Source organism: Anomalospiza imberbis, chromosome 4 (assembly GCF_031753505.1).
Source record: "Anomalospiza imberbis isolate Cuckoo-Finch-1a 21T00152 chromosome 4, ASM3175350v1, whole genome shotgun sequence".
NCBI classification, from domain to species: Eukaryota; Metazoa; Chordata; class Aves; order Passeriformes; family Viduidae; genus Anomalospiza; species Anomalospiza imberbis.
The window spans coordinates 45396335-45417134 of record NC_089684.1 but is presented as its reverse complement, the minus strand read 5'-3'; the positions used below and the strand labels follow the sequence as shown (position 1 = coordinate 45417134).

Sequence of the window (20800 nt, the reverse complement as noted above, 5' to 3'; positions counted from 1 at the left end):
AGAATGGAAAAGCCTCTGGCCATCTTAGTATTTTTTGGCCTCCCTCTGTTCCTTGCATTTCAGAGCTCCAGGGCTCCCAGTGTCTAACCTAAATATCTACGTGCTGCATATGTCAGTCTCAATTTGTAGAGTGAAAAAATGTCCCTAGCCAGAGATGTCATCCAAAGCATCAACACAGCATGGCCAGTGCAGGCAGGGACACAGCACCATAACAACACGGCAGCTCTGACAGGGAGAGGCAGGTAACAGAAGTGGATGCCGTGAGGGCAGGGAGGCAGAGGGTGCCCATGGCTGTCTCCAGCACAGCCCCAATGTCCCTAGAGAGGCAGAGCAGGTGGCTTCAAGCCCAGCTCAGCCCCTGTCACTGCAGGAACGCGTTACAAGGCTTCGAGATGCGCGAGTGCGATACAATATGTGCAATACTTGACGGCCCCAGGCACCCCGCAGGGAGAAAGGGAAGCTGGCTGGGGAAGAAGGGACTTGGCTTCTCTGACTCATTTGATGTTTGCCCAACATTGGTGAAAATGAGCGAGAACTGAGAATGATAAATTGGGAGCCCAGAATGTGCAGCAGGCGGATGCAGGCTCAACCAGCCACACCGTTCCCTGTAACAGTCACCACAGATCCAGATCATTTCCTCCTTGTTATCCTCACAGATTTAATCTGTGAAACGCAGCACTGGCACAAATCTGCTAATACACTACAACAACTCCATCCCTTTGCAGATTCCCATTACTCTGTTATAAAAACAAGAACATTTTAAAAACAATATATATATATTACCTTTAAAGGCCGCAATTAAATTTTACCTTCCAAGTAGTTGTGTTAGACCTAAGACTTGTTCATTGCTCATTGCATCGATACTGTAGAGCACAGTAATGGCTGAAGTGACCCTGTTGCACTGGAACACAGAGACCTAGAAAAGCCAGGCTCAGCCATGGGGCCCAGACCATGTGCACTCTCTGTCCCAGACCATGTGCACTCTCTGTCTTACACACTTAATGATGTTAAAAAAACAACCACAAAACCACAAAATGATAAATTGTTCTCTAGTTCAGATGCAGTACACATCATTATTTTCCCTGCCTTGTTGCTCTAAGTAAATGGAAATTATTTATCCAGAGTGTCACTCACCATGGAGCTGTTGAGATGGGAGCACAGAGTGTCTGCTGATGCAACCGAGGACACAGAGGTGGGACATTCTATCCCATAGTGGGAGAAATACACATCATTTTTGGGTTGTTACCATCACACATAGCAACTAGAGCTAAATACAGCAAAGCATTTGCAGCTACAATGTTAGTTTTACACCTGGCACAAAATGTGCTGGAAGACTCGTGATAGGAATAAAAGGCAAAAGGAACAAGCAAATCTTGATTTCAATAATGCAAGAATAGCAGTGGAGTTGCATCAGATTCACGATAGTGCAAACCATGTTAAAGCACAGGGCAGCCATTTAGGAATACAAATGGTTTGACCCTTAACACTCTTAACAAACCTGTCCATGACTTAAAAACAAGTTTATCTTTTTCTCTATGTATTCTCTTCTTTACAGAGCAAATTCTAACATCATATGCCTGTTTACTTTAATGTAAATTGGATTATAGCTCTTTTGAAAGCAAAGCAGTTCCAGTTCTGTCCCCCAGCTGAAAGAAGAATTAAGACCTTCCAGCCTTACAGCAGCTGTGTTACCAGTAAAATTAGCAATATTGAACACCAGTGAGTTGGGTTAACTTGAAACTACCGCGTTTCCTTTGTGATAAAATCTTTTAGATATTTACTGCTGAAAGAAAGAAAAGCCTGTGGTTTTTCTCATTAGCTCTTTTCTGCCTGTTCCATTTACTGCTTATTGACTGCAGGAAAATCTTCTTTCTTCTAAAGCTAGAGGATGTGACCTCTCTCAGGTGGCACACTCTGGTTTCATTCTGGTTGGATCACCAAACAGTACAGCCAAGAGAAGCTGCCACAGCTATTTTTCTGTCACCAGTAATCACAGCAGAGTGGGGCAAAGAACAATAACTAGAGAAGGCATGGTGGGACCTGGCAAGCATGGAGTGAGGGCAATTCAGGCAAACACCACCCAGAGGACTGGAACTGCTCTCCTACCAGTCCCCACACCAATTTCAGGAGAGATGGTCACTGGTTCAAACCCTTCTTTTGATGGCTTTCAATTGTCCACTAAATTTGGTAGTTGCAAGAGTGAAATAATTAGGTAAACAAGCATTTTTAAATACATAAGTAGCCACATTTACCACCAATTAAAGTGTTGTGTAATATTATTATGACACTGTAAATGACACAGAGGAAAGCACAGAAATATGGGAGCAAGAGGGACCTCCTCGAAGGAGTTGAATCCAGTCCAGTGATACGTTAGAGAAATCATTTCTCATACATAATTAAGTTTCTCTTGGCTTTTTATCTGATTAAATCTATTAGAAGGCTGCAGAGGAGCCTCATTTCCTTTTCCCCTCAGGTTGCCTTTGCTTGAGCACACTAAAGCCAAGCTCCACTGGATTCTTCGTAGGACTGGCTCACTCTTCTGGCAATCCCTCTCTGCATGTTTTGTTACATTGGGATTCTTGTTCTTGAACCTAAGTGACCAACATGACACTCATATGCCAAAATGAGTCTCAATTACCTTATGCATGGAATAAAAAGTCTTAAGTAACTGAAATTAATTAAAAGGATTAGCTTGTACACTGTAACGACTCCATTGGCAAGCATACAGCTTCCACTGGAAGTACTCCACATAATGCAACCAATTCTATTTAAAATAGGACATCATGCTTAAGTTAGAAAAGAAAGTTTCATTTTTGTTCCTTTAAATCAACATTACAACTTCCTCCAAGTCTTTTCAACTATGGGTCTAATTCCAAGATTTTAATTCTTCTTAAAGAATGAGCAATACAAGTAACAAGACTGGAACTCTGCAACAAGCCAAAATGGATTATTTCTACATTGATCCATCAACAGTGTGGTTTATGAAGAACCTGTAAGTTTAGGAAGAACTTCTGGCTCCTAGAGGCCCCTTTGCCATCAGTGCTTTCAGTACTAGATACAGGAACATGATTCCTTTTTCACATGATGACCAACAGCAGTTGGTTTTCATCTGAAACACTCTAGAATGAAAAAAAAATCAAGTACAAAATTACCCAAGTAATTTACATCAACCACAGAACGAGTTCTGTCCACAACTGCGTCCTCTGCTCTCCGATACTAGAACTGAGTGAACACGGACTTTTTGTCCAGGAACACAAATGAGATCATATCCCAGTTATCACGGGGGCAAAATACCACAGGAAAACTGGACACAACCCTACCATTGGATTAACCAACCTTTTAAGGCAGTCCACTTACTCACAAGAACACACAAAGCCACAATCATCACTATGAGGATTAAATTTGGCTCTGCACAGGTAGCAATTTTCCCCATCCTGTATGAGGACAAAACTGAAGCCTTCTTATTTTAAAGCGTGCACACATTAAAAACAAGGGGACACAGCTGAAAATTAGAGAAAGTCATACTTGGCTTCCTGACTAGGACACCCTCCTGGAATACAGAAGATCCAGCCAAAGCTGTATCCAAGAAGACACACTCTCTGTCTCTCCCAATACATAGATCAAACTCATCTAGCTCAATTAATATTTAATTATCCACACAAAAGGGATCAGCTGCTGCAGAACAGATAGAGGGCATATTGGCTGGTGCATTGCAGCTTTGTTCAGCAAAAGTAGTTCAGGACCTGAAAACAGGCTACATTACTTGGGATTTTGGAGCTCTTGCACATGGAACTTTTGCCTCTCTTCCCCAAATAAATTGTGCCTACCCCATCAAAACACAGAGGAATTAAACCTGGAATTCTTGTACTCTTGGCTATTCCAGGGTCTATCTCCCTCATCAAGAAAGTTACCAATTTTGAGGTTTTCAGAAAATAATTGGTATTTCTTTTGAAATTCTACAAAAGGCAGCTGTACTTCCTCATGAAATCACTAAGGGTGAAGATTGGTGAGAGCTCATCTAAAACCAGACCTGAGCCACCAACACCTAGTGCATCCAAACTCAGGGATTAACAATATTTTTACTTAATATTTGTCAACTGAAAATGCCCCATTAATATTTTCTAGTTGTAAAAGACTGATAGTTGTAAAAGAAGATACCCAAGCATTTACTATGCTTTTGAAAAATGGAGATGAATCTGCTGTTGGTAGACTCTGAATATGGAAACTCAATGTAAGAGATGCTTTCCAAGCATTCATTTGGCAGTTGTTGGAACCTTGAAAGGCTGTGGGCTACTTTACTTGGAAAACAATGGGGAAAAAAGAAAGCACAAACACAGATATTAAAAAACAAGCAATCCAAGCACCCACTTTGACTCCTTAGACCTTCAAAACCTCTCTCCTGATATGATATTGTTTCCAGATAACCCAACAGTTCAATTGAAACATTGGCTATGCACTTCATCTTTTGATTCTTGCTTCCTTGTATGGATTTCCATACCTCCACAAATACACCTTTCAATTTCAGAGGTGAGTCGAAGTAGTTATCCTCTTTCCTTCTAGATTCTGCTTAAATATAAGGCCAAGATGCTATATAAAATCTCCCACTGTGTGGTGATCCAGGCAATATTCCAAACACAGTGGGGTGGGGTGAGGGTGCTTTTGTTCAAATTCTTGCTTAGACTGGATTCCCTTATGGTAACAGGTACAGAATCTTCCCTCTGTAATAAAAAGGGGCCTAACAGTGTCACCTATTGCAAAAGAGCTTTTCCTCACCAGGTCCAACCCCATGCAGAAGTCCCTGAACACATGTCTGTGTGTTACTACAATCTGTAACAATTTGTCTTGCTCATGTACAGCGTTGGTTAAAATGCAAATTCTATGCAAAATGAGGGACTGAAGAATTCATCAGTGTATGCTGTGTATGGATTAAATAATAATTCTTCATCCTGTAAGCAGTCCCCCACATTTTAGTGTGGTAACTCATGTTATAGCAATTGACATAAAAGAAGGGGAGGGGAGAATAAGGGCAAACCCATTTATGTCATAATTATGCAGCACCACAGACATCTCTCCTCCTAAAGGGGAGAGAAAGCCCAAACAGAAATAAATAGCTGCCTGCAATTAAAGACATAAAGCCATTAAAATGAGATTACCTCAAGCGTGTGGTTGAAGCAGCGGGCATGGCAGGCTATACCTTAAAAATCAAACGTTTGTGACAGAGACACTGGACACACAGAGAAAGTACCCTGAGAACTGGGTGTGGCTGGACGAATTCACATTTTTACCCAGGTATCTGTCACTAGCATCACCAAATTACCGCGGATGGTAAAATAGCCAGCAATGGAACTCTCTGTGACTGTTTACAATATGACCTTAAGAAACATCTCCAGAAAAATAAAAGGTTTATCAACCGGCACCTCTCTGTCTCGAAGGAAAAGGGATGTGTGGCAGCATAGGAGCCAATACCACCTTCTGTCAAAACAAACCACCCGCTCTCTTAAAGGGCAGCCGAGGGAAACCTGCGCCGAGCAGCATCCACCGCCGAACGACACCAACTTCAACAAACAAAAAAATACAGAAAACCACCTCGGCTCAGCCACCCGCTTCGGTTATCGCAACGCTATCGATTCCACATAGAAACAGATGGGGAGAGACCCCTGCTCGCGGAGGCAGGGCGGGAGCATCCCCCCGGGCTCCACGACCCCAAGCACCGCTCCCCACCCGGCTCCGCTGCTGGTCCCGCTCCCACCTTCTTGGGTCTCTTCCTCCGCTGGCTGCCGCCGTTGCACTTCTCGCCGCCGTCGCTCTTCTGGGCCGCCTCCTCGTTCATCCTAGCGAGCGGCACTGCCGGCACCGTGCCGTGCCATGCAGGCTCCGCGCCCAGCCCCAGCCGAGGGTGGCACCGCCGGGGCAGGGCCGGGGGCGGGCACAGCGACAGCGGCAGCGTTGCCGTGGTGGCGGCGGCGGGGCGGGGACGGGCGGGGACGGCGCGCCCGGGCAGGGGGTGATGCTCCGGGGGAGAAACGCTGCTGGAATCACAGAGTGGCGGGGGCTGGAGAAGACTCTCAAAGCTCATCTCCTAGTTCCAGCCCCCTGCCATGGGCAGGGACACCCTTCACTAGATTAGGACAACCTGCCCCGTCTGGCCTTGGACACTTCCAGGGATGGGGCAGCCCTGCGGCACGAGATGCTGCTCACACACCTTCCTTGTCCCCAAGTCCATTCACGTGAGCGAGGTATTTGGCCACACCTGTAACATCCAAGAGACGATTCACTGTCACTATCAAAGCAGACAATGGCAGCATGATTGGCACAGCACACAAGGCGTTAGTTTGTACTACTAAAATAAATCACCTCCTCCTTGGGCTGGAAGAACAATGCAGCAACATTCACATGTAAATGTATTCTTCCATTTCTTCTGATGAATGCTTTAAAAAGAAAAAAAAATTACACTGTCCCACTTCCAACTGAAAAAAAACAGCCAAGTAACTTGCCCTCTTTCTCAAACAGCAGCTAAGGCTGGGGAACAAAAGAAAAAAACTCCCTTTAACTGCTTACTCAGCAGAGGAGAGGCTGGAGAAAGTGGAAAAGACCCAGTGAGGCATGAATTCACTCTCCCACAATCGCGCTGTCTGCAAACACAACGAACATCTGCAGCACAACAACAATGTGAGCAGTGTAACAACCTCAAAATCTTCTTTTCTTTTCCTTACTTTGAGAGTGACTTCTTTGTTACTGTGAGCAGTAGTAAATTCTAGACTAAAATGAGAAAACTCATGTAGAAGTAAGGGGAGCGACAGATCTTGAAGAAGGCGGGTGCTATACAACACTGCATCTGTTATGCCATAATTAGAGCTGCAATCACAGTCACAGCAAGGATTTTGGGGAAGACATACAACAGTCATTTGTTATCAGTGTCAGACATCCATAGAATTCATTTGGGGAACCTGTGGAGATGCAGCTAGTCTTTTAACTTACAAACACAGATGATGGTTTTAAAGAGAGAGGTCATCTTCCATTTCTCATTTTAATCACATTTTGCACAAATTCATTCCCCTGTCCAGCCCCTTCTCATACCAAACTATGCCATTTGCACTCTTTGCCTGACATTTGTTTATTCCCAATAAGTGATTCTTGGGTTACGCACCTTGTTGAGATACGTGGTGATTATGTATTGTGTGTTTTCTTCTTACAATGTTTCTTGCACTATTAAAAAAAATTAAACCACTGATATTTCTGAGTATAAAGATGAAGTGAACTTCAATCATGCATGATGGTTCTGAAAACCCAGAGATCGCGTGATATCACTGTGATGTAAAGGGGATGAAAAATAAACTATCTCGCTCTGCCAAATCCATCACTTGTTCCTCTGCCCCTAGAGATGGGCCTTTTTATTATATTTTTATTTCTATATTTACTTTTAGTCTTCAAGCTGAAAAAAATAAGGAAACAGAATTGCAGAGACTTCCATGATAGCCAGGAAATGAGCAGATTTTCCCGAGAGACTTAAATGATGGAAGGCTTGATGCCTGGTGAAGGAAGAATTCTCTGGGAGTCACTGTGAGGAGCAAAAGGGCAGCACTCTGGGGAGGCAGCCAGTGCTAAGTGCAGGCTGGAAGCCGTGAGTGAGGAGTAAGACAGAAAGACACAGTTTGAGGATTTCCAATTTCCATCCACCTTTCTCACCCAACCTTTCCATTTTTTCTATCAGTGCATGGGAGCGGCACTGTCACACAACTCCCTGCTGAATCAAGGGTACAGTGTGATAGCACCCACAAACAAAATACTGGAAAAGCCTATGGTGACAAGTATTCCAGCTACAAATCCACCTCAAAATTCACAGGTACAAGTTTGCTGAAGGATGACAACCTCATTAACCTGAACTGCTCTTAGCTCCTCTCTCCAAATCATGGGCATTCGCCTTTAGCAGTGCAGCTTTAGGTGTACTCAAAGGAAACAAACGCTCCTGCTCAGTAACAGAATATCAGTACTCTTCATTTCTCACAATCCCAGAAATCCAGCATGAAACCAAACCAACCTAACCAGCCAGGGAGTCACAGCTGGTGTCAACTGACAATAGGTCTAATAACAGCACAAAATCAGCCCCAAGAAGCACACAAACTGCCTCAGAAATGCCCAAACAACCAAGAAAGTCTTAAATAGTCAGAAATGCTGAAGGCATTCATACTCATTTAAAGCAGTTAAGAAAAAAAATATAGCATGAATATTCCATTTCCTGCACAAAATTTATTAGCTGAAAAAAGTATGTAGACATAAACTTCCAACACAGGGAATTACACAAAGTATTTTTTAACTTGGTTGACACAGGGCTGCAGTCACATACCTGATCAGCCCTCAACAGTTTATAAAGGGGATATCAGATCTCCAAACCGTATCCATGAACCCACAGAACCAGGAGCAAGGGCTGGTGTTTTATGATGGGACAGTCCCCATGAATGAGGGTTTAGGTGAGCAGGTGGATTCATGTGTGGAGACTTCCCATGGACATATCCCATCAGTTATGCTGTTTCCAGGCTGTATTCATTACACCTAAGCCCAGCTGCTTAGCTCACCTTAATCCACCCCACATCTGCACCCCAGTCTCATGCAGCAGTCAGTCAGGTTAACAACACACAATTACCTCCCTTCAGACAGCTTCCATCAAGGGGATTTCATTCCAGCTTAAATTTACTTTACCAAGCTGAAAAGTAATGATGCAGATGTGTGAAGCAGCTCCCTCAAAATCCTCGAGCAGCGTGCTGGCCATTCTCCCTGAAGCACTGCCAGAAGCTTCCTGCAGTGCACCAGCACTCATGGCAATGGTACCACAGGGATCCCTTGAACTAGCTAAGTGCTGTCAGTCAGAGGGGCTTCCTTGCCCAGTTTTGCTTGGGTATTTATTTTCCAGACCCTCGCTCCCAAACTCATTCCTGTTGTCATGTAAACCCAAGGCAAAGGAGAGTGTCCCTGTTAGAGCTGCTGGCAGATGGCTCCAGCCTGCACCAAGCAGTGTGATGGTGCAGCTGGGTCACTGCTGCTGTGCAAGATAGCAGGCTTATCACTACTTCAGGTATATCTACACCACCAGGCTGACATAGGATTTCCCAGAGTCATTCCCTATATCAGCATTCCAGGTGGATTCCGCAATTAAAAACGTAATCCTACAAGACCAGCTCCATTCCTGCTGAATTTAACAGCAGCAGATCCATTATGATGCTTGTTACAACAGACAGAATTTACACAACGAAAATTAGAACTTTATATTCTAGTTGAATCACATACTCTTTCTATATCCAGACCTTACTTCATATTCTGCACCTGTACTACCTATATATAAAAAAAAATTGAAACAATGCTGTCAGCAAGTCAGAACACTCCCACATTCACATTTTGGAAAATGAAGACCAGGGGTATCTTATCAGTCTAATACAAATGGGAGAGAGTAAAGACCAAGACAGGCTCTTCTCAGTGGTACCCAGCAACAGGCACATATTGAAATGCAAGTAAAGAAACACTTTAAAAGTAAAGAAACCTATTACCTAGCTAGACTAGGAATTCTTAATCCTTAGAGATACTCAAGATGTCAAGATACCCTTTACGTGGCATGGCCCCGAGCAACATCCCCTGGCTGACCCTGATCCAAGACAAGGATCGGACTGTACTCTCCAGAGACCCATCTCCACTTGGCCTGTCCTGAGAGCAAACCCTCTGCATTTGTCACATAACAGTAGTTGTTAAAAGCATTAAAATACTCAGCTATTCCAGCTGAGTAATTGCAGATACTGCCATTGTTAAAACAGTGACACCTATATTCTCTCAGTCACTTCAATACTTATAATAAAACCCCCTCTAAATACCACATGTGGTAAGTGCTCTGGGTCTACTCAGCAGTACACCACAGATAATCATGTGGGATTTTATCGACCCACCACTGCAGGAGTTTCTGCTGGTTACCTTGAGCTGAGCCTCAGCTGCCATCTGGCCCACCCTGATAAGAAAGCAACAACAGAGCAAAGCACAGGCGGGTGAAAAATCTGCCTATGGTTTACCACTGAGTCATCAAACTGAGCTGTAATAGCAAACAGATAAACTATACATCTATTTAATTATATTTTAAAATCTGAACAATTATTTTTCTGATGATGAAGTAAAATAACATTCATTACCCACATAAGCATTTTTACACACTGTTACGAAAGTGCTCCCTATTTATTTTCTCTTTGATATATAAAGGACACAAACACAAATTATTCATAAGCAGATTCCTCCAACCACATTATAGCTTTCCATTAAAACACAGATTTCTTACAGATCATCTTGTTCCAACCCCTCTGTCTTGGGCAGAGACACCTTCCACTATTCCAGGTTGCTCCAAGCTCCATCCAACCTGGTCTTGGACATTTCCAGGGATGGTGCAACCACAGCTTCTCGGGGCAACCTCCTGAGCCAGAGTCCTAGCACCCTCAGAAGGAACAATGTCTTACTAACACCCAATGTAACCCTGCACTCTGTCAGTTTGAAACCATTCTCCCTTATCCTTGTCCTTGAAGAAAAGGTGTTTAAGAAGTACTGGAATGCTACAGAGTTTGAATCTAAAACACAAAACAAGGTGATGTTTCTATATTCTGGGTTTCTGTTACACAGCCATGATTGACTTGGTATTTAATCATCTCAGGCAGCAAAATTCCAAGAAATATATCTGATAGGTCCTTCCATTGTTTTAGCAAACCATGTTTGAAATGGAAAACCAGTAAGAATACAATAAATGAGGAATCCCAGCTCCATTTTACTTCTTATTTCTGAGGAAAATAGCTCCTCAGAACTCTTCAGTTCAGCACCTCTGCCTTGGACAGCAGGAGGAGCTGAGCCTCTCTTCCTGTGCCAGGCTGGAGAGGGTCTCTGCGGATGGACCCCCAACACCTGCACAGCACAAACACCTGACGTCACTGGTTCCCCCACAGCACAAGGAGAGCAAATATTTCTGTGGCACATACACTTGGTAACTCATTTCCTCAGAGGAGTATCTGTTGCTGGTAGCAACCTCAAAACAAAGAGGATGTCTCTGCATCCTTTTGTAAAGAACAATAGGTAATAGCACCCTGTCATCATCAGTCACATCTGACACAGTTGACAATGTACAGTCATACTGAAAGTGTGGATTACAGAAAAAGTTCTTCTTTCAAAGGTAAATATTTCCAAATCATGAAAATTTGACATCTGGGTTTGATACTGTTAACTACTTGTATATGTGTTTAAAATATATATATTTAATCACTTGGCTCTATTCCTTGTTGCTTCTGTCCTCTAGAAATGCATCATTCCATGAAAGCAGCAAGGAACTATCAATATTTAAAATGTTTTAGTGGGATTCTCAACAGCCTTTAAACACTGATGCAAGTCAAATCAGCAGTGCCATATGCTGGAAGGAATCAGAGGCTACCTATCCAAATAGCCAATAAAAAATTAAGTAATGCAGAATGCAAATTTGAAAGAGTATCCTCTGTTTTCTCCTCATTATTGAAGCTAAGTCACTACACTCACTAGACACAGCGAGCAAAGGTGAAAAGAAAAAAATTAGCTTAAAACCAGGTTATTTTAATGAAACACTACATTACTTAGTCCCTCAATATTAACACCTCTGAGTTGCTGGGATTCTACCATACTTCCACATTAAAATTATCAGCCAAGTTCTGCAGAGGTAGGTTGCCTGCCTAGCTCAGAGTGCTCCACAGAACACATCCACAGCAATCAGTGCTACACAAACCAATAGTCAAAACGTAGATTTAAAATGAGCTGGACCAGGGAGAAGAAATTCCTGCCCCCAGTTGTGGCATGCTGTAGATCAAACAAATTAAAATCCATGAACTGAACGCGCCATTTTCTGCCCAGTGGGAGCTGCGAATTGATCGTTTGCGTTATCCATCCATCTGGGAGCCAGGATTGTAGGGACATGACCTCACGTAACACCTCTGGTGAGAAGACATCAAACTTGGGCAAGAGAAAAGGCTCTTAAGTCCCCTGCAGTTATCATGCTGGTCACGTGCTCCGCAGCGATTGCTATAGTAACCAGACACTTGCCAGGGAGACTTACTAGCTCAAAGCATTCTTCTCTTATGCCTCCAATTATTTTTCTTCTGATAACGGTTAATTTATATTTTATTTTGGAGCAAAGGAATTGACATTTTTTCTTGCGTTCATCTGGCAAAGAAAAGACTACCAGAAATGAAATCTGAAATCAGTTATACCAGAAAAGAAATTTAGAATAGAGCTCTGTGTCATGGGTTGATAAAATACAGCATTTATATTATTTAGCATAGACAAACTGCAATAGAAAAGTGTCATTTCCAGAAGAATGTAACAAAATTAATAATAATTTTTTTTTGCCAAGTACTCAAAAGATCTTCTAAGGTTGCTATTACTAAATGTATGGCTGTTAGTTATGATTGCTGTACAGAACCTTCCCTTGCTAGGACTCGTTTTCCTTTTCCTGTTAAATATTCTGATCAAATTTCCATCTCTTGAATTTAAGGTTTTTGATACTGTCTGAAGACAAATTTGAAATGTTCATCTGAAAGACGTGAGCTATTAAAGGCTTTATATCCACATGTTTTTGGTCAAAAAACCACAAAGGGGGTAACAGGATTGCCAACACTGTTGGCAAGAAGAAGAACCAGGACTCAGTCTGGGACTGGTACTGGTGGCACAGGAACAGCAGAGAAATTACCCTGGAGGTTGGAAAAGGGGAGATGGACAGAAGAGTCAGTGCTTCCTAAAGCTAACATTATCTAAAAGCAGGGAGGAAAAGCTCAACAGATGGTTGTCTACTGTTCCAGAAGCAAGGAAAACTAACTAGCAAAGGCACCCCTGTGACTTTCATTCTACCTATATTTATGCTTTATATACTCTAATCCTATAATTTTGTATCTGTTACTTCACCAGAGTCATCTGGCTCTCGGGGCCAAGATGGCCACACCGAGGGATCCACAGGAAATTCAGCGCAAGGGCATCTGTTGCTTGATTTGCAGATAGAAATTGGCATACATGGTGTAGGACAAGGAACAGGAGATTGTCTTCACAGCCAGAGCAACCCATCAGCACAGCAGATAACAGCACCCATGCTGCTCGATCTGTCCCCTCCTCATGCTTCCTACAAGACAGGTGCTTTAAAACAAGTTGTTCACACAAAGTTTCTCTGTGGATAGTCCTCACCCACCTTGTGATCTTCTACTCCAAGGGTTAAAAAGGCTCAGGGATAATCACAGTCAAAAAGACAGTTTCAACCTGGGATCAGTGAGATGAAATACACCAACTTGAAAAAAAAAAAATCCCTATTTTCTTCAACTAAGGGTCCAAACACTCAAAACTTCTGAGTATTTATCTCCCTGTCTTTCAGCATTCCATCAGTGAACAGGAATAATCTCTTCACCTAACAGAAACATAATGAAAATAAATTAATTATTTTCCACACACTGGATAGGACTTTGATGAGCACGATAGATAAGCCCCAAGGGACTAATAATTCTGTCTTCAAAGGGATGTTTAAACAACATGTTCTAAATAAGGCCTGGGGCCACAAATTGAGCAACGAGTGGGAAACAAGCTGTGGAGTAGCTGTTCATTAAAAGTGTATCATTAGTTTGCTCATCATTAGTTTTGCAGCAGGACCTGTGGAAAAAGCATTAAGGGCATGTGTAATTGAAGCCTGTATGGTGATGTTGGGACATGACTGGGTCAAACAGAGATTGCAAAAGCCTCTCCTAACTCTGCACTCTCCATTAACTCCTTCCAGTGTAGTTCTCAAGTGTGTGTGTACAAGTGTATATATACAATGAGTAAGGACTCAGATATGAGATAGGATGAGAGAGTGAGATTTCCTGATTTGACAGCCCCTGCCATTTCAGTGATCTCATCTCTTAGGTATCAAATGTCAAACCCATCATTAGGATGTTGTTCAAAACAGGAAAGGGTTTGCAAGAATTACTTCAGAAGCAAAAGAAAAGGTTAATTAACTGAAAATATATTCCACAGGCAAGACAAATCACAAGCTCTTCTAACTTAATCCACCACTGACACTAGCTCCTTTGGCTGTTAGCAAGCATCATCAGAGCCAATCCCTGAGATTCCAGGAGTGGCTCTGAAGCTGTCCTGTTCAGCTGCCCCATACACCAACCCCATAGGGACATAGCCAAGTGCATCTCACCACAAACTGATTTTGTGAAGGCCAGAGAGGAGGATGAGCACAGAACACAGCAGCAGTTTGAGTCCACCCACAAGACAAGGAAATTTTTCACACAGTGGCCACTTAGAGCACAGCGCTCTGCACAGCGGGGGGGATCTTCTGCTAAGTCATGACCTCTTAGAAGATTTTACTGCTCTTCACAAGGTTTTATTTTCAATTATCATTATTACTACTGTTATGTGACAGATTCCTTCAAGCTGTTCCACAGTCCTGTTTCTACAGGCCCAAGAAGGAATCACAAAGTACTGTGACCTTGAACAATACCTGCCCCCTCAAAAGCTTCAAATTCTATGCCTCACTATACTGGCATCTCCCTGCACCCCATTTTTTCCTGCCACAATGTTCCATTTTGAAGTGTCATAGTTAAATATCTGGGACAGTTTCTTGCCTTGAGTGAAAAAACACTTCCTCCAACTTCCAGAGAAAAACTGCATGTCTATATATTTAGCAACAAAAACTGGAGTAATGTTTAACAAAGAATTTGTTCTTCCTTTACTGTAAAAGAACACTTTGGCTTGTCAAGCTGACATTCTTCTACTGAAAACCCATCTTGTTAGAAAATATTCTCTTTGGAACAGTACCAATATGCACTTAATGAAATACACATTTAAAAAATAGGAGGTGCTTCCTTTTTATTTTCACCCACAGGTATTGTAGTTTGTAAAAAGCATTTTTAAAATAACCACTTTCACAATATCAGAATAAAAAAAAAAAGGAGTTCTAAGATGTTCTCTTTGTGTTCAAATAAGTCACTCAGTGCACAGAGCTGTTTAGGTCCTCTCTGCTGGACTGAAGACAAGCTCAGGCCCAAGATGTGCTGGGATTTTCTGTGGATATGCCTTGGTCATCCAAGGTCAACAAGAGATCCCTCCCAGTCCTGAGGCTGCTCTGAGCTACTCTGGCAAATGACACAGGGGAAATTGAGTTTCAGATTACCCTTTTGCTCTGTCTTCAGCCAAGCACCAAGCTCAGTGATCTTTTAATTCAGTGAAGCATTTAATCACATTTAAGTGCTTTTATGTATCATGATGATCTTAAAATGCATGCTGGAAGGGATAATTATAAAATAACCTCCCACAGCAGCCTGTAAGTTTATCTGTCCTGCAAATTCCAGTGTAAAACAATGGCATGTCATTTCTCTGTAGTTTTTTACCTTGACTGAATCATCTTTAAACCATAAATGTTTTTAGGTCAGAATTCTTAAACAGCATGAAACAAATGCCGTTCCCACTTTCCAAGTTGTACCGGACAAGCAGAACTTACTCAAGATATATAACAATTTACAAGTAAATTATACTTAATAATCAAACCAAAGATGAGTCCTAAATAAAAACAGCTTAACATCAGAACATGCTGCCCAATAGTGAGCTCCATTTTGGAAACACACTGGAAGAGACCATATTTTATAGCTGATACTTCCTCCAACAAAAATTACTGCATGTGCCAGCCTGACTCTCTCAGATTCACCTTAAGAAGGTGACACTACTGCTAGCATGGGGCAATTAACACTCCCACAGTGAGTAACAGGATGAATCATTCTAACAAAAGTAAAAATCACCCAGTTTTTCAAGGGAAATGGCTACACTGTCTATTCTGCTTTCAAGCAGGTCCTTCCTTCACACACCATACTGCAAACAGCCCCGGCACATCTGATCTTAGAATCATTTTGCTCTTTATAGTACCCTAAGCCAAAGCATATAAAGCAATGAATATCTTCATTTTTAACTCCCTGTCTCAATAGGAAACTCTGACAGTAAAGAGCAAGGACAGTCTCTTGACCATTGTTTATTCCAGAGTCAAGCCTGGGGCTGGTATGGGGCCCCTGGCTTTGGGAGACAGCAGTGTCCGGAGCCACCACCCACAGCAACCAGGGATGATTTTCACATCATCTTCCTCAATAAATGCTCTCCCCAAAAGCTGTGTTGGTGTCATTGCTGCCCCCACACTTGAGATGACCTAACTTACTCTGTCTGATCATTTCAGCTACCGGAGAAATCTTCACCTTCTTGTGTAAAATAGGAAGGGAGATCAGAGGGAAGAGAGACACCTATGCTGCGCACCAGGAGCTCGCTTCAGTTTAAAAAATAATAATAATTTTAAAAAGAACACAAAAACAGTGCTGGAGAAATGTTCATCTGCGAAGCTCTGGAAGATGAAGGTCATCTAGAAGATGTGTACATGATGTAGGATAAATTTGCCCATAAAGAAAATGTTCACAATAGCTGTGGTTTAAGATACCTGCTCTGGGAAATGGAGGAACAGAGCACAAACCTGAGTTGGTTCTCAGACAGTAGGATTGAAATCCTCCCAGAAGTTACCGGTTATGTGATGACAACCTTTTCACTCCACAGTGGCAACAACAAAACAGACTTGGAGAAAAAAATGCTATCCAAATATTTTTCCAAACACACTTTTGGTTTGCTGAGCCCACTGTTCATCCAAAAAGAGTTCATTTTCTCACAAAAGCATTTTTCTGCTGACACCTACATTAGTTCAAGAGCAGGGAATGTGACCTCCCCTCTCCTATTTTTGTTCATCATTTTTCAATTTTTTTTTTTTTTTTGCTTCCAAACCATTTGCTAAACTTACTGCATTATAAATAGCTTTCAAATAAAGAAAAAAAATCCACATTTTTGGGTAACATATATTATTTATCACCAAAAATATTTTGGTAAATAGCCCATGTCTTTGTCAATTATAAAAAAAAATCTAGAACATATTTACTTGTGAATTATTGTCAACTTTTCTTTAAACACAACCTTGGGATAGCAACTATCTTGCCACATTTCTGATTGTATTAGAGCGGAGTGAAAAGTCCAACTTGGAAAGTCACTAGAAATAAAATCTGTGAAGGAACAAGGTCACCTGAAGAGCCTCACGGCACAGGGACAGTTCTGCTGCAGCCACAAGAACCTCTGCTACACCTGATCTTGAGACGCAAGAGAGGAAGATTCTGGGATCAGACCAAGCACAGCAGGAATTTTTCTACTGGTGCAAAGAAACAAAGAAAATAGAGAGGAAAGCAAATAAACCCAAAGACAGCTCTACCCTCATCCATAATTGATAAGATATCATGAAGGTGGTGAAATAAATGAACTGAACCCAACCTCAGAGTGGATCCAGAAAACTCTATACAAAAGTGTTTTATCTATAAACTGTAGGTTATAAATACACTGTTTCCAGATCAGCAATTAACATATGCAATTATCTGGGGAAAAGCCTGAAATGTTTGAATCCAATAAAAGGAGGACACAACAGGTAGCAAATATATTTGGATTATAATATTACAGAGTAGCTCTCTGAATATTGAGCTCTCTCTCTACTGAAAAAGGCAGTATACATTTAGTATATGTTTTGCTGCATTTTTATAACAGACATGTATTAATAATGGCTTCTTTCCTTTCTGCAGTAAAGTCAGGATTCTTAATGAGCACAAACAGAGCACAGAGTGGCTTGAGCATTTCTGTCCTGGAAAACCAGCTACAATAGTACAGAATTTTGAAACTCAGTCTGATTTAAAACAACAGAGCTAACAGAACACTTAGGAAACTGGTTATTTGTAACTCTTTGTAACTGCAATTACGAATTTTCATTCTGGAAACATGGGCAAAATTTCCACATACAGAATAATAAGAAAAGATAAACAAAACATTTTATACAAAATAAATGGATACCTTATCCTGCAAAGACTTGAAAATATTTCCTGTTGCCAGCAAAAATACTCATAAAATTCGGAATGTGAAACAAAAGCTGGGAACAGTTAACTACAGGAGAACCAGTCTGGTTTGCAGTCATGTCAGAAATCAATGCACAGAGTGGCAACCATAGGTTTTCATTTCCTTTTTGATAAGCCTTTCATAGGGAGAAAATTCAGCAGTATTTTCCCTGCCATACTTTGAAACCTACTATGAATTTCATAGGCTCATATTTGAAGCGTCTAAAGCAGACTTGAAAGCACAATAGTCAAAACAACCTGAAAACCACCGTGCAAGGGATGAAAAGGACACCTAGTCATGTGGGAGCATTAAAACAACCAGGGAGCACCAGGCTTGGCCCACAGTCACAGCTCTCACTCCAGGCAAGCTTTTACTGACTGGCTTCTTGATTCCAGCATAGAGTCAGATCCATGTTGTTCATCCGCCAGATGAATTTCTTCATGCAGCAGATGTACATCTTGTCTCACACAGCTTTTTCACTCTTTGTTTCCACAAACACATCCTTGCTTTTTACTGCACAGGATGAGAATCAAAATCTGGTACAAGAAAAGGACTTTCAATTCCACAAAAACCAGTACAAAGCAAATAAACCACAATGGTTGCCAAAAGACAGGTTTGCTTCCTACCAGAGAAGACAAACATTACTCAGATGTGTATGCCCACAACTGTTTCCAGATTCTCAACACAGAGGTAGAGAATTGTATTTGAAATATGAAGAAATTAAAAAGACTAATGTCAAATATGCAGACTTTGTTCCACCAGAAAAGCTTTCATTAATTTCTCATTTGATAATGAGTTTTTGTTCTTTCCCTGCATTATGTGTAGCGTTAGAAAAACACACTGTGTTTTGATAACATTTGAGAAATACAAAAAGTCAATTTTGTAACTCTTTCTAGTTTTCAGTTTTAATGGAAATATTTGCACTGCTGACATTGGCACGAAACCTAGGTAACATGTCTGAATGGAATAAAGGCTATGGTGAAAAATGGTGAAAAGCAACTGGTAAAGACCATTTCTCAGTACAGAATTGGGCTTATTTTACTTTTAAAACATAAAACCAGCTTGGGTTTTAACACATATGGCTGCATTACTCCAGCTGCACATTACCATCCAGAAAAACCCAATAATCTCACACAGGGCTTCTAATACAGAAGTAAAAGTGCCCACTTTACAAAGTGGATATCAAGTTCAACAAAACTAAACAATGCCTTGGCTTTTATTGCCTCTTTTCAGCAATCCCTACAGCTCAGTGTAGTCTGTTGAATCAACCATAGGTGAGGGCAAACTCTTCATTTTTATATTCTTGACCAATTTCAAAAGTTATATGACTTATTTAAAGTGAAGTCAAGGACTGATGTTCGGCACAAGAGGAAAATTAAACTTCAAGTCCTTTCATTAAGGAGAAGAATCCTAAATACAGATAAAATTATTACCATTACATATTTTTATCCCATGTTAATACACACAGTTTAACCACATCAAAGACTGAGATATAAATTGCTGTTATAAGAGGCCTGGAATGAACTCAAACAAAAAACACTGACAGGTCAGTTCTCCCATATCCAGCTCTGTATTCTAACAGGATCTCCTCCCTCCAGAGCTGCTTTCTATTGTTGCTCTCTCCAATCAATAGTGCTTCAGAACATAAAACAGATCTGTCTCCCTGCACACAGCTGCAAAGGTCAAGCTGATCATAAGATCAGCGTTTTAAGGAAGAACGGATCCAGGGATTTTGATATTCAGGAAAAGGAGGGAACTCCTGAAAGAAAAACCACTTGCAGCAGACCTGGGTCCACTGAAGGCAGAGGAAAGCCTGAGGTCTGCTGAGGCTCCAGACAACCATGGTTCACACTAACATGCAGAGACTCAGAAGGGTCAGCCTAGAACTGGTGTTGTTCTACAGCACATTTCCATGAGCACCATACATTTTGAAAACACAGACTCCAGAAAAGCATGGGAAGATCAAGTCAAACAAATTCTTTCAGAGAAAGGGCCATAAAGGCCAGGATTTCTGCAGGGACAAACAAGAAAGTTTAGTTCTCTCAAGAAGATGGAAAACTGCCTTGATATTTCCTTGCCACCATATAGTATCCTGTTTCTATACAGTTGTATAGATGTCTGTTGCAATTCCTCCCTTGGTTTGTAATTTCAAGCATTTTGACTTTAATCTGGCTCCTCCTGTCCTACATACAATTTTTTCCATCTGATTTTTTCCCCTACAAATTCTTCCCTTCTTCCCCTCATTCCATTCTCTTGTGTTTTCTGTTCACAATTCCCCTTTTAGCTAAACTGCACCCAAATATATACATACACACATATATATGTGTGCTTGTGTATGTTTATTAATAATAACACACTGTGAGTGTTTACCAAGCCTCCTGCAATTTGTTTGTTCTAGGCTTTCTGTTGCCTTGTGTATGAATCATCCATTTAGGCAGGAAATTCTTCAGGAAAAGGAGTGCTTGTTTTTCTAAATCCATACAGTGCCTAGTACATACAGCCCCATTCTTATTTATTATAATAACTGCACCAGTGCTTTTGGTTTCCTCTCTTCTAGAATGCTGGATGCTTGCTTTGCGTGCCTTCACTTCCCTAACAAACCCTTAAGAGGAAAACTACAGCACGAATAGCACGTGTGACACAGCAAAGCTTTGTGTTTGACATGGAAACTCTGAGAGGAGCACAGCAGTGGCCAGAACAGGTCATGCCCACCCTCCCTGCACAGAGCATCATCCACAGCTCCCAGCAGAGCCTCTTTTCCCAGATGAAATGCAGAGTTCCTGTGAATGTCCACACCAACTTCACACACACTTTGTGAGGAAAACCGAGCCCTTTGCGCACAGGC

At 41.6% G+C, this 20800-nt stretch overlaps 1 protein-coding gene across 25 annotated transcripts in view; it reads right to left on the bottom strand.

Annotated features, from left to right (window-relative positions):
- ANK2 (ankyrin 2) overlaps window positions 1–20800 on the bottom strand; it is a 279443-nt gene that overhangs the window by 181521 nt on the left and 77122 nt on the right. For 8 of the 25 annotated variants that reach the window (XM_068188296.1, XM_068188305.1, XM_068188294.1 and 5 more), the window contains exon 1: window positions 5750–5896. The exons of 12 other annotated variants lie outside the window; for them this stretch is intronic. In XM_068188296.1, the coding sequence (XP_068044397.1) occupies window positions 5750–5830 (81 nt within the window). In that variant the 5' untranslated portion in view covers window positions 5831–5896. Of the gene's footprint in view, window positions 1–5749; window positions 5900–20800 lie in introns of those variants that run through there. 5 more of the 25 variants (XM_068188284.1, XM_068188285.1, XM_068188290.1 and 2 more) reach the window with 3 other exon arrangements.